This window comes from Apostichopus japonicus, chromosome 23 (genome assembly GCF_037975245.1).
Source record: "Apostichopus japonicus isolate 1M-3 chromosome 23, ASM3797524v1, whole genome shotgun sequence".
Lineage (NCBI taxonomy): Eukaryota > Metazoa > Echinodermata > Holothuroidea > Aspidochirotida > Stichopodidae > Apostichopus > Apostichopus japonicus.
This window is the reverse complement of record NC_092583.1, coordinates 9,602,098-9,616,234: the sequence shown is the minus strand read 5'-3', so window position 1 is coordinate 9,616,234 and position 14,137 is coordinate 9,602,098. Positions and strand designations below refer to the sequence as shown.

Below are 14,137 nucleotides of genomic sequence, written 5' to 3'. Positions count from 1 at the left end.
CCACGAGAGATAAACTCTGACCGTTGATGCACACAGTTGCACAGAATGCTGAAGGCGCCGGTCTAAAGTTTTATTAAAGGAACAGTCAATGTGAACATAAAAATTAATTTGCATTGAGGATAGACGTCAATAACAACTTCAATAAAGAAAACTGTTTAATTAAGACAAATTAACAGGATTGACATTGCTAGGCCTTACATGATTCAAGCAGTAAGGGCAATGTATCTATTTTTCCGTTATAAAACTATGTATGTGTCTTCGTTAATTCCGGATACGGATAAAAACGAAACTTTTGAAGGGTTAACATTTCGAAAGCATTAATATGCTGGTGCTGCTGCATGCCTTCAATACCGTAAGAAACCTTAGAAACAATGCCATTTCCGCCATGCAGACTGCTCCCAAACCCAACCCATGGGCCCCGCTCGGTTTTATGGCGCCGACCGACCCGCCAGTCGCATAGTAGGTAATAATGGCTTCTTGTGTGCTTTTTATAAGACGTTAGCCTGGGACTGACTAAACCCACACACCGCCTCCCCACTCTGCCTGGATGCAGTTTAACGTCATGCCCAGGACACAAGTGACACACAATTAAGGTAAAAGTCGATGTATGCATGTTATCCAATGTAGTATAGCCCAGCAAACACAAAACGTTATCATAACATTTTTAAAAGAGCCTCTAAAATATATTTTTATAACGTTAAATGTGGTGTTATAAAACGAGTTTTTGTGAGATATTAATGTTATATTAATGTTTTAACGAAAAAATGTTTTGAAATAATAGCCTGAAAACGTTTTCGTGACATATTTTTTATTACACCACAAAAAACGTTATCAAAACAAAAGACGAAACGATTTAATAACCTTTTTAAAACGTTTTGTGTTTGCTAGCTAGGCGTAGGAACAATAAGGGTGGGGCGGGGAATTCCCCACGAAAACTTTTGGATTCTCAGTGACTCCTCACTTTTTGCAGCTAGTGACGAACTAAGTTATGGCCGTATACTAACTCATTCTTCTGAAGCATTTGTATTGACAACATCAGTGCCAGACAATCAACTTGATAATTTTAAATGAATGAACCTTACAATTTGTCTCTTGTTTTATGTTCCGCGCACTGTCGACCTATGACAAGTAAAATTTTTAATGCAACACTGAAATTCTTACAGATTAGAAAACTGTTTGCTGACAGTTTTCTTTTATTTAGATTAGAAAAATAGTTGAAATAGACATAAAATAATGGATATTTGCAAAGTCCCATCTGGGCCACCTTCTGGCTAAAGTTTACAGTAAAATCTGGTAAAGCCTGGTAAAAGATTTTTGACTGCTTTTTACGTGCAAAGAAAACGGACACGGACCAAAGGTCAACAAAACCAAAAACAATCCCAGTCTGTTTAACAACCACCATAAACCCAACTGAAAACCTACAAACAGAAATCTCTCACTCACCCACAAATGTATACAATGTAGCGTTCAACGTGACATGAAAAGGACACGGACCCAAACACTGATCTGTACACTAGTTAGTGTACAGATCAGTGGACCCAAAGGCCAACAGAACCAAAACAATACGATTTTTGACACCTCACCTTTAGATACTTTCGTTCTACGCTACAATAATCATTTGTGAACACTCGAGATCACTATATCGCTTGAACAAGGCTATCTCAATAAAGTTTAATCATCGGCTTAACTATCTCATATGATGAATCCAATTGAAAAGCCAAAGCTGCGCTCATAATTACATCCTTAGTATAATCATCACAGCCTCAACGCGGACGTGTTTGATTGGTGTACACTTCAATTTTGTGGACCTGTAGAAGTGTGAGCATAGGCTTCGGCATTTCCTAGTCAATATGAAGTCACTTTTGTTCATAACGTCTTCGGTATGTAATTTTCCTCGATGAACGCTTTACAGTCATAGTAATGAGGCAATTTGAGTCTTTCTTTAAATTTGGTAGCCTATGTTAAGTCAATTTTATTGGCCCATTTGCTCTCAAGCCAGTGTGTCCGATGTTAGTGTTCAACTCACTGTAGGTCTTGGCCTAACACGTACCAACCAGGCCTAACATGTATGATGTAGCTCCAGCCGGTATCTAGCCTAACTTACGCTTTGGCTATATCATATGCACATGTGAAGCTTCATTCACAGTAGCCTATACTATGTATGTATTGCTAGCGCCGATCAACTCAATTTGCACTTTCCATTTTGGGTTAGGCTAGGCCAAGGCAGCTATCTTTTTTCATCATATGTTCAGAATTTTGCAATGTAGGTAGGCCTATATGCATGTTACTAAATTATAACTGTCGTGAACTTAAGGTAATATTAACATTCTGATGTTTCAGTGATGGTTTTGAACTTGATGTTCAACTTCTCAAGTTCAGAATGTAAACTTGCATACAAAAAGATGCAAATGCTAGGCCTAATAGCCTATTAAGTTAAGTTGCTCACCATTATGTTACCAATAAGCTTATAACATTAACTTTGCATACACAGGTGTGGTTAAAACATAACAACACTGTAATTGTCCTTATGTTTGGCTACTTTACAGGGCCTAGCCAACACAATAATATCATTCCTCGCTATATGACACTCTATGCTAGGCCTAGAATTAATAAATACAATGCCAGTGTTACCAATTTTCTATCAAAATTGAACTGGAGGAATAAGTCTCTACGCATGATCTAAGTGAACACTAAAAAGGTTAGCTATTTATTAAAGTTTTGATCAGCATCCTAGGATGGTGTAAAGCAAAGTATATTTCTCTATAGTAATACATTTTAAGAGCTTGCAAATTTGGAAATTGCCAGTCAAACTGTGATTGTATGCATAATATATTTTGTCACCTCGTAGAAGCCAGTCCTTCAAATTTGTGTATGCATGTAAACTTTTGCATGCCTTTACTTCATTTTGTGTCTATCTATTGTGCAGCTAGGTATGAATGACTCCATGTATAACCAAATTTAGGGAACATACAAGATCACTGTATGCTAACCTACTCATTTAGTATATTTAATGTATATGAAAGCCAATCCCTTAAAAAAGGAAACAACATTAATCCTGTTTTCATTTTTCAGATTCTCCTAATCTGGAGCCCAACATCTAGTGAGTACACTCGCGAACTCAATAAAGGAAATGTTGAAACAACTTTGGCATCAAACGATATTGTATTCGTCAATTTCTATGCTAATTGGTAAGTTGTAACATCTTTATTTGAATGAAATTTTTTGGAGGACTGATTAGTATCACATTAGCAGCCTTTCTGCTTTTACTGGCAAGGCCTCAAACCAGTGATCTCTCTCGGTTTGATGTAGTATGTTTCTGGTCTTCCTTTGCAAATGCAAGTGTACTGTAGAACTGGTAGACTATAAGTTTAATATTCATGCAGGAATTTCATTGTGTAATTTCATCACCGACCATTGAAAATTTTCCTGTTATAACAAAACGAAACAAAAACAAGGACAGAAATAACAAGCAAGGACGAAAATGAAATAGAAGGCTCAAGAAGAATATTCTGTAGCTTTGCGTTCGAAGAGATGTTGTAGATTTTGATCCACTGTATTCTACATCTATGATAAGTAATTGCGAACCACTGGTATTCCATAGGAGTAGGTATCATTTTTTGGTTATTTAAATTGCTAAATTTATCTGATTTTACATCCAGGGAATAATTTATCGGGCATTGCATAGCAAAATTCCCATCAAATTGGGCAAATTGCTAAATATTAAATAAAACTGTCCAAATTTGCAACATAGGTTTTTGTACACAGCAGGAACTATAGTAGTGTATAAGTAACACAGTTTAGCACCATCAAAATTGCTACAGTACACAAAAAAAATTCTGCATCGTTCCCTGACATCTATTAACATATATATGCTGTAAAACATTCTCATTTGTAGGTGTAGATTCAGCCAGATGCTGAAACCTATCTTTGAAGAAGCAGCCCAAGTGGTGCAGCAGGAGTTTATAACTGAGGGTCAGGTCGTCCTCGCAGCTGTAGATTGTGACAGAGAGCGTGAGTAATCAGTTCATAACGCCACTTTTGCGGGCCCCGGTTGTATTTTTCTGCTGCTGAAATGGTGGTTCTTACCGAACAGGTGAATTAGAACGTGTTAGGTAACCAAACTTTTATTCCCCCTGCACACTGTTTATGTTCCCATTTGCCATGTACTGATTGCATTACTGTAGTGTTTATATGGTACATGCAAATTGGATTAAACAGTTCATAACATTGTTGGGAATGTGGAGCAAGTACATTCAATAATTAAAAACAAATGCAACATTGTAAAATATGATCTATTGTTTTTTAAATTTTCTTGTAAAAAACATATTATTTCTTTAAAGTAATTTTCTTCACGATTTTTGCAAAACCTGTAGTAATTATAATACACTGTTTTACTGAATGTGTTAGATAAGTTTGGGTGAGATAATGCCTTAATATCAACTTCCATTTACTGTAGTCCACAAGCTGTTGCCACATCTGCAAATATTTGCTGTGAGATTTACCAGTGGAAAGACAAAAAAGAATTGATCTAAGCTCTGGCTCTAACCACCCACTTCTTTGAAATCAATCACAGCTTTGATGTTTGTTTGATTGATTGATAAGCCTCTCTGAATTTTGAGCCTGTGTTAATATTTGTAGGGGTGCTTAGTCCATATTCTGTTGTATGTGTTGCTGTGTACATGCAGTATCTTGTCGTTTGTCAAGCTGTTGCCAATCTGAATGGACCGATCTCCCTATTTACGTTGGTTTTCAGATTTTCAAGAATAAATTAAATTTTTTACTTTGACAGAGGTGCAGCATTTGTGTTTTCTTCTAGCATTGATCTACATTATGCACATGTGATGCAAGAGAGTAGGATCACAATAATCAAATGTTGTTAAAGTTAATGGTATGGTGTGTAGTATATATGACTAACAACATGTTACCTACCAGTGTATTTATGCTGCAATATGGTGGAATCTGGTGGAATCTGGTGGTACCATTCTCAACTAGAGTCTACTGTATGAACAGCAAGTTGAGAATGGACATGAAATACACAATCTGCTACATATAAGACTGTCCAAACAAAAATGGTGCACTGGCTCATGAACTGTTAGATTACACATAAAATTATAATAGTTCAAAATGGAAATGCAAAGTAAAACAAAATACAGTTGAACCCCGATTATCCAAACTGGTCGGGACCGAAGGGAGTTGGGATAATCAAAAAGGTTGGATAATCAAATTTTCATCAATTATCTGATTTTCAACTGTAAGACATCTATGTAATGCAATGTTATGCCTTCTAAATGGCTGTATATATATTATTTTCCATGTTTAAGAATTGATCATTTGACGATTGTATTCAGAATAGAAAAATAAAAAAGCATTTGTGTTTCATGTCGGGAGGTTGAGGGAAGAGGGGGTGGGGGAGGGGTGGGTATATTACCGCTGTGTAGGCCTCAATACTATAGTACAGGAAACACTAGTGTCAGTGGTTTATCCTAACCGAATCCTGATTCCCATAACAAGCTGAAAATGTAGTCTGTGATAATCCATTCGATAAATAACGCAATGGATAAGGAAATATACATGCTTTGTCAAAAGAATTTGAAAGCTGAGCGTTACGTAAGTTAGCAAATGTATGTTGTACATTATATGAATACTGTACAGTACTTTGATAACACTAGGCACCAGACTTTTTATTTATGAATGGATGGCCAGTTTGAAAAATCGGGGTGGGGAAAATAAAAGGGATTCTGATAATCAAAGTTTAACTTAGTTAAATTCATTGGACACAAAATTTACCGTATGGGTTAATGGGTGAGTAATAGATTTGAGTAAAGACAGATATGTACAGTAGTAACAGTAAACTAGGCTATATCCAATTACATTCCACTATATTTGTCTCCCATACCTCTCCATTTTCCCTCCCTCCCCACCCTCTCCACTCCATCTTCCCTCCCTCTTCACTCTACCTCCCCTCCCTCTCCACTCTACCTCCCCCCTCTCCACCCCATCTCCCCTCCCTTTCTATTCCCTCCCTTTTTACTCCTCTGTGACCTATTGGTGTAAGAGGTAGGTTTTTATATACAATCTCTTACTCATAGTAACACTGTACTTAGTTTCAAGCAGATACTGTTTCAGACAAAATGGAGTACATCAGCAAGCCAACTTAAGATACTAAATACAATACAGTATGTGTGACTCATTCCCTAATAATTATCTGAACATATGCCAATCTGCTAATAAATCCAACAGCCGAGTTTTTCTAACAAAGGACACATCTCACTTTTTCTGTTGCTGCACTCCCATCTACTGTACTAATAAGTGATAATTTATTTATATACAGTAGATTATTGAGTTTAGCTGTTGGCCTGTGACATATGGATCATGATATCTGTTGCTTGGTATTCAAATTTTGGCAGTTCAAAAACAAGGCTGGCAAGCGTTTTCTACAGTCAGTTTTAGTATCGGTCGGTACTAATAACCCACAGTATTAATTATGTGCATTGAAGCATAGCCAATAAGGCACAAATTGCCAGCCTGTAAGCCTGCATGATGGTTTGGTAATAACTAACTGTATTTGCTAGCACTGAACAGTAGACCACCAGAGCCAGCCAGGCAGTCTTGTTGTCTCTGCAAAACGATTGTCTTTTTTATTCCTTGTGGGAGGCCGAAAGAATCTATGCGATGGTGTGTGATCTTGAAACATGATAACTCAAGAAATTACATCTTTATTGAACGTAATACTTATTACATAGATCCAGCTCGGTGGGTGCAAGAACCCTGTTGAATTGGTCACATGAAAGGTCACGTGAATTCAACAAGGGTCAAAGTCTGAAAACCTTTTAAAACAAGATAACTCCAAAATCAAAGCTACAATTAACCTTTGAATTCTCCAGTGCTATTCATTTTTCTTTTGGTGAACATAGTAAGCTCAAGTTCAGTTTAGCTTTGTAAAGGGGCTCTATAGGTCTTCAACAAAACGTACAGTCATCCAGAAATTGGAGCACAAGACATTCTGTCCCAAATGCAACCTGGCTGAATGATGCTGCAGCCCCCCTCCCCCTCCACCCTCAGCTCTTCAGCATCCTACTTTTGAAATTGTGTGCACTGCCTAACTTTACTCCAGTTGCACTTAAAGCCTTCAAATATAATTTCAGATTGTTTACTGGGACAAAAAAAGTTATTAAACAGCTGTCCCACCTCCCCACAAAGCAATATCATCAGAATTGAATGGAGACACATCTACTGCTTTGAAGCAGCATATTTATTTTCTATATAGTTAAACTAGAACTCTTTGAGGTTAGCTGAATGTTTATGAAGTCGATGGAGGTCTAATATCACTTTTTATCCTCTCTTTGTCTTACAGCTGAGGTAAGTCAGAAGTATCACATCTCCAAGTATCCAACACTGAAGCTCTTTCGGAACGGGAGACTGGCGAAACGGGAATATCGCGGCCAGAGGTCTAAAGATGCTTTCGTCCAGTTCATCAGGGAACAGCTGGTAGATCCCGTGGTCCAGTTACCTAATCCTGCAGAAATTCCTAAACTAAATGTAAGTTTCAAAAACATACTAATTTAAAATAGTAGGGAGTCATATCTTAATTTTTGGTCCCCCCAGATGCTTTTGTCACCTTCCAGAACAGTACCTGGTGTACTGTATACAAACCAGTCTTGACATTGCAGTCATGTACTGAAAGTTCTGAAAACAATATTTTCAGGAAAGGTCACCAAAAAGTGACTTTCCACCTACATTTGCTGTAATACTGAAGGAGCTGAGCTCAGACATACTGCGCAATACCTGAATGCCCTTTATGAATAAAATAAAGGGAGTCGTTCTTCGGGGATGGTCTTGCAACTTGTTAGTTTTAGGTATTTACCTCTCCTCACTCACCTGTCTCCCCACAACCTTAGCACGTGCCTAGAATGGAACTGGTAACCTTTTAACACTGCATGCCCTCAATTACAGGCTCCTCCGGTTTGGGGATTTTTATGTAAATTTATTTGCATTAATACTCTGGTGTTTGTTGTTTTTAAATACAGGATAAAAAGAGGAGTATCATTGGATTCTTCAGGGACACTACATCCAATGAATATTCAGTATTTAAGCGAGTTGCAGGTGCGTTACGAGATGACTGTGCTTTCCATGCAGGTATTGGGTGAGTATATCTTTATTATTAATTATATATTTTCTTCCTTGTATCTCTTCCCACAATACTCTTCTCCTTCCCCAGCCTTTCGCTTTAGCCATAGTAATTTGATTGATTTTATGCTGCAGGAAAATTCAACCATGTATATTTTTTTAAACAAAAAAGGGTTGTGGAGGAAGATGGGGTGTGTTGGAGGGGGAGAGGAAGGAAGTGGTTATGTCACAATCTGCATTTGCGTAGATGATGTCACATTCTGTAATGTTCAAATCATATTGAAAATGTCCATCCTTAACGATTAAAATATCGTTTCTCTGTCAAACGCAACATTAGCGTTCTCACGCTTTGACAACATGTTTGGAAAATGATTTTTTATATTTTAAGGTAACTTCTTTGAGCCACCAGACAATCCTTTTAAGTGTGAATCCCTCTCACTTTTCTACGGCTCTTCATGTTCTCATGTGACATTTCATGTTTGAAACAAAACTGCTGTACTAAATTACTCTTCTTTACGTTTATCCTTCTCCAGTGATAATTTTAGAAACGAGCTAACTACCGGGGAAAGCATCATGTTTAGACCTTCAAAGGTAAGACAAGCCCATCTGCTAGCACTTGAAAGATTACAAGAAAGTGGTGTTTGTGAAATGAGGAGGGGGGGTCGGTGGGGGGGGGTGAGACAGAGAGTGGAATATGAAAGAAAAGTGAGACTTATCACATGTCATTTACTAGTGAGTGAGTAAGTGAGTGGCACTTTCGACAAGGAATTTCTTAATCGTCCTTACCCCCCTTTTTTCTCTTCTTGTTTTTTCAGACAAGTGGTGATGAAGACATGTTATTTATGGGAACCCTTGGTAATTTTGAATTACTTCATACGTGGTCCCTGGATAAATGTGTACCACTAGTGAGAGAAATAACATTTGAAAACGGAGAGGTGAGTCTATCTTCATATTTATTCTCGAGGCAGCACAGGATGGGTTGTTGGCCATTCTAACATAGTCTGCCATGCATGGGTTCCTCGAAACCAGAGAGAGTCATTTTTTGGGGAAGAGAACAAAAATGGAGATTCATCATTTTCTAAGTGGGGAGGTGACGAGTGGGCTGTTTTCTTTGTCCTCGATTCTCGTGTTGTGACTTCATAAGATATTTGGAATGCTTCCTCGTAGCATCAGAAATATTTCTATCCGTACCGCTCTGTGCAATAAATTAAATCAAGACACCCACCCACCCCAAGGGCTCGTAGTGTTACATGTTTGTTGAATTAATGCTGATGTTTTGGTGAGAGAAGGAGAGGTTGTAATGAGGTTGTAATGAAAATGAAGAGAAAAGGCATGCTTCAAACAATTGTGGAAAAGTGGTTCATAAAATTTCCAGTTGTAATTTTTTACTGCCATGGGGATTTTATTTTGTGATTTACAGAACAGAAAAACCGGGGGGGGGGGCAGTATTCTGAAAACTGCAAGAGCCATGCTCTAAATATTTTCATCCCATTTTTCTCTGCATCCTCCAGGAATTAACGGAAGAAGGAATACCTTTCCTCATCCTCTTTCACCATCCCGACGATGTAGACACTGTCAGGCAGTATAACGAAATAATATCCCGAGAACTTATGCAAGAAAAAGGTACAAGGAAATACCCTCTCTCTCTCTATTTATTTTTTATTTCATCAACTCTCGCCAATGCAGGCGATTAATCCGATTTCCTGCTCACACATAATTAATTTCCGGTTTCCTTTTCGTGTAAACATCCTGGAAATTTTTTGAAAGACTTGAGACAGAGATGGTAATTTTTGGGGAGAGAAATCCCCAGGGTAGTTTTTCACAATGTTTTTGTTTGGTTTATTTAATTTATTTTTTGTTGTTCTTTATAATGGAAAAGTCTGCCGGGGTCAAATGATAATGGTATCGTAGTAGTTTGATATCGCTGCACAACTTGAAAAGGAGATTGTCCAGAGGAAAGTTTTAATTTGGACGGGATGACAGGGTAAACATTCTTCTAAGCATCCCCTTTTTAACGAGAACTGTTTCCATGTCTATCTTGGCCCCCGGTCCTAATTTGATTTTTTGGGGTCTGATTGTTAGCAAAGTCTTCACTGAAGCTGCCTTGAACCAATATGCGGAATTTCCTAATGCCGGCCGCAAGACGGCACTAAAAGGTTATTCGAACTGCCCATCGGATAGTCGGCCAAAACATAATCTTCTTTGCTATTCTCTTGAAGTGATCGTGTTGCTCACTGATTTTGTTATAGTGTTGTAGGATACTGTATGTGAGAGTATGGTTTCATCTGTGTGATCCTCGTATTGAAAACACACAAAAAAGTCAAGTCTTGCCTATTCAAATCTATAATCAGAAAATGCACTCTCAGAAATGCACCAAAAATTGACAATGCCCATTCTCCTTCTCTCCAGCTAGTGCAAATACTCAACCCAGTTCAAATTGATTTCCTTTCATGTTTCTGCAGAACATTTCGCCGGTAAATTTGGACACGTTGTCGACTAATTAAGGAAATAGAGACTGCACGTACAATAGGTCATTAAATGTGATAGAAACGTGTCTATATCCTCATATTGCAAATTAAAAACACATGTAAGAGACAGTGTATTAACTGTGGTAAGGTTAATTATTGCTACAGATTGGAAGTTAATACACTGTACAGGCTCTGCACAGATGGTAAGACAGTGTATGGTCTAACATTTGTTCTCATTTTGTTTGGAGTCGTGAAGAAGGTTCATGTTACCGGGAACCGAGTAGAGTATCTGCCTTTGTCGTTTAATATAAACATCGCTTTCCTTCAGAATGTTTCCTGGTGACGTGATTCAGCAGTATTGACGTACATATAATTTAAGTCAGCAAACAGATTATTGTGATGTCTCTGTGTACATATAAGGTGTTATGTTTGTGTGTGGTTTAATGTTTTGAATTGTAATTGTAGTGTTCTTCTGTAGAAGGCACAGTCGTGATTTTTATAATAAAACTGTGTCAAGTGGGAGTGACGCATATTCACCCATTGTGTACATTAAGCAGTAATTTAATCACATGACTACACAGTGAAGTTGTTACTATGGATTGATAGTTTAAAAGTTGAAATGGTGGAATGGGGAACAAAATCTCTCACTTCAATTTTTTTAAAATTCTCAGTCTGGACTAAACTGTAAAACAGGGTTCATGCAGTGACTTAAGTTAATGTTCTACGTTAGTAACACCAGCTTGAATGTATGTATCTTATTGTGATGGTCATCTCAAGTTTGAGGAACTAGTAAAGATAATCAAATTATACACCTCCCCTGTCACTTATCATCAGAACTGGCACCTGCTCCACCTGCCATGCCCTCTTCAGCCCAAGAATAATAATAATAATAATAATAAATAATAATAATAATAATAAATGCAAATTTATATAGCGCCAATATCCAGAGGAAAACCAATGCTCAGTGGCACTTGTGGCTCAGGAAAGGCAGTCAAAAATAGATAAGTTTTGAGTCTGTTTTTGAAAATGTTAATGTTAGGTGTAGACTTGATGTGCAGTGGAAGTGAGTTCCAAAGAGTAGGAGCGGCATTAGAAAACCATCGTTGACCAAATGACTTGAGCTTCCACTTAGGAACATGGAGCAGTAGCTGATTTGAGGATCAGAGAGAGCGAGTAAGAAGGCATGGTTCATATGCAGCCAAGCTGATTTATTTCTATATTTATTTCTATTTTAATGAAGTCGTCGTTCTTGTTTTTGTTTTTCTTTGCAGGCAATGTTAATTTTCTAACAGCAGATGGGACTAAATTCACTCATCCTCTGCATCATCTCAATAAATCTCCTAAGGATCTTCCTCTCATAGCCATCGATAGCTTTAGACATATGTACCTCTTTCCAGATATGAGTAAACTAACGTAAGTCTTCTTCTTCCTCTTCCTCACCCCTCCCCCCTCCCTTGCCCTCTGTTCTCTCCTACTCATGGAATGTCACTTTTGCAATCAGATCCACACAGAGCTGCCAACTTGTATGTTTTTGTTTTGTTTGGTATATTGTATATAGAAACATTGTGATCAATGTGGCATAGGATTTCCTGCGAAGAAAATACGAGTTTTCAAAACCTGTTATAAAAGTAATGTGTAAAGAGAGACGGCTTCATTAGCACACTAATTGCAAAGTGACATTATTTGACCCTTGACCTCCTATATCAAATTTGATATGATTTCCATTAAGTAAATGTATTTTATCAGACACTTACTCTGTAACGAGACAATCAATCTCAAACTTGTATCAAAATTTGCCGCTCTGATGTTTCCCACTGAAGTTCTCTCTGTATTGCCTTTGAAAAGACTTGTACAGTTAGATAAAGAAGAACCTATTCTCTAAACCTGCCATAAATGATTGGAAGTATGAAACTTAAAAAAAAAAAAAAATTTGATCAAATAAGAGCTAATGTTTTTTTTTGGTTAATTTCCCCCCCTTCCTTCCATCAGTGAACCAAGAAGATTGTTACAGTTCGTTCAAGATTTGCATAACGGTAAACTACACAGAGAGTTCCATCACGGTCCCGACCCTGTGACCCAACTCAGCGTGGACGGCGGAGGCGCAGCGAACGTCCACGTCCAAGGAGGGGGCCCCGCAGATAAGCCCGGCGGTAAAAACACCGACCCTCCCGAGAGCACCTTTAAGAACTTGAAACCCAGCGAACACAGGTACACCATTCTACGTGACGAGCTGTAATGTTAGGAAATAATTTCTGTGTTTGATGGGTTTTTTTTTTTTTGTGGGTTTTTTGCTCACTTTTTATCTACATATGTTGAGAAGATACCCAGAGCCTTATTAGTATAAATTCAAACAGAGAAAAAAAAAATTGACCTCTATTCACATCCAATTTTATTCGTATTTTTTTTTTTTCTCTTCATAATTTTTACAGTTTTACTTGAATTTTTTTTTTTTTTTTTTCCTTTTTTCTTTTGGGAAAAGTGTGCATTCTTTTGAATTTTGTTTGACAAAAAAAAAGGTCTTATGCAAATTATCTTGACCCTTTCTGAATGATAGCTGTGATGGGGTTTCTTTACTTGAATTTCTAGAAAGAGAAGATAACATTGATCTTTTCATTCATTCTCTGTTTTTGCAAGTGTACTAGTGATTCTTCTACTAGACAGTTATTAAAAACTGCATTGCCTCGAAAAAGTAACATTATCTGTCCTGAGTTTTGACCTGGACTGTGGACATTGCACCACATGTTAGCAATATAACTTTTGGCTACTGTTGGCAGGTAGGTGGATGGCGGAAGTCATATTGTGTCGATAGTTGGTTAATTTAAAGTAAAAATATAAAGTGGTTCGTTTATTAATGGCTGTACAAATTTGCATTTTCCTTCCCAATAGTGTGGTGAGAAGACCATAGTGTTATACACCCCTTTTGGCTTTTGGTTGCCAAAATGTTGTCGTGATATTTGGGGAGTGAATTTTATTTTCCACTTTTAAGATGTGTTGTTTAAATTATGAGATTAATGGAGTTAGCTATTGAGAGCCATTGGTCCCTCCCCCACCTCTCCATCCCCCTCCACCCCCATCCTCTCCACCTCATCCCCTCCTGTACCTTTATGGAACCCTAGTGTCAGTTCAACTACTTAACCAAAGTTGCAGAGCTCGTGGACTTTAATTTAAGTAAAATGTGACTTTTGCGTCAACATTGGTAATTTGCTGATCTCTGTAAACTCTCATGCAGTAGGTCATTGTTCATTGTTATTTTTAGATAAATAAGGTCGCCGATTTGTAAAATATTAATAACTTTTCCGATTTAAGATTACATTAAAGACAAAACAAAACAAAAGGGAAATATTTTATTGGGATGAAACAGAAAATGATTTAAGTCAAGAAAAAAAAAAGGTGAAATTTTGTATATATATCTAATTTCGACAGGCAATATCGTGTTATCGTTGAGCAATGTTTTAATGGGAAGATAACCTGTCAGGCTATTGTTAACCCACTCATGCATCAATAGTCACATGCGATTTCTAGAGAAATCTTCCAAGCAACAA

General features: G+C 37.5%; 1 protein-coding gene across 1 annotated transcript; it reads left to right on the top strand.

The window, feature by feature from the left end:
* The first annotated feature begins 1,731 nt into the window (after window positions 1-1,731).
* Window positions 1,732-14,004, top strand: LOC139964520 (endoplasmic reticulum resident protein 44-like). The gene is made up of 10 exons (XM_071966139.1): window positions 1,732-1,880; window positions 3,073-3,188; window positions 3,896-4,011; window positions 7,355-7,539; window positions 8,028-8,143; window positions 8,661-8,718; window positions 8,943-9,062; window positions 9,639-9,750; window positions 11,867-12,008; window positions 12,585-14,004. Exons 1-10 carry the CDS (start codon window positions 1,851-1,853, stop codon window positions 12,829-12,831), a joined length of 1,242 nt encoding a protein of 413 aa, XP_071822240.1. The 5' UTR covers window positions 1,732-1,850; the 3' UTR covers window positions 12,832-14,004.
* The last annotated feature ends 133 nt before the right edge of the window (window positions 14,005-14,137 follow it).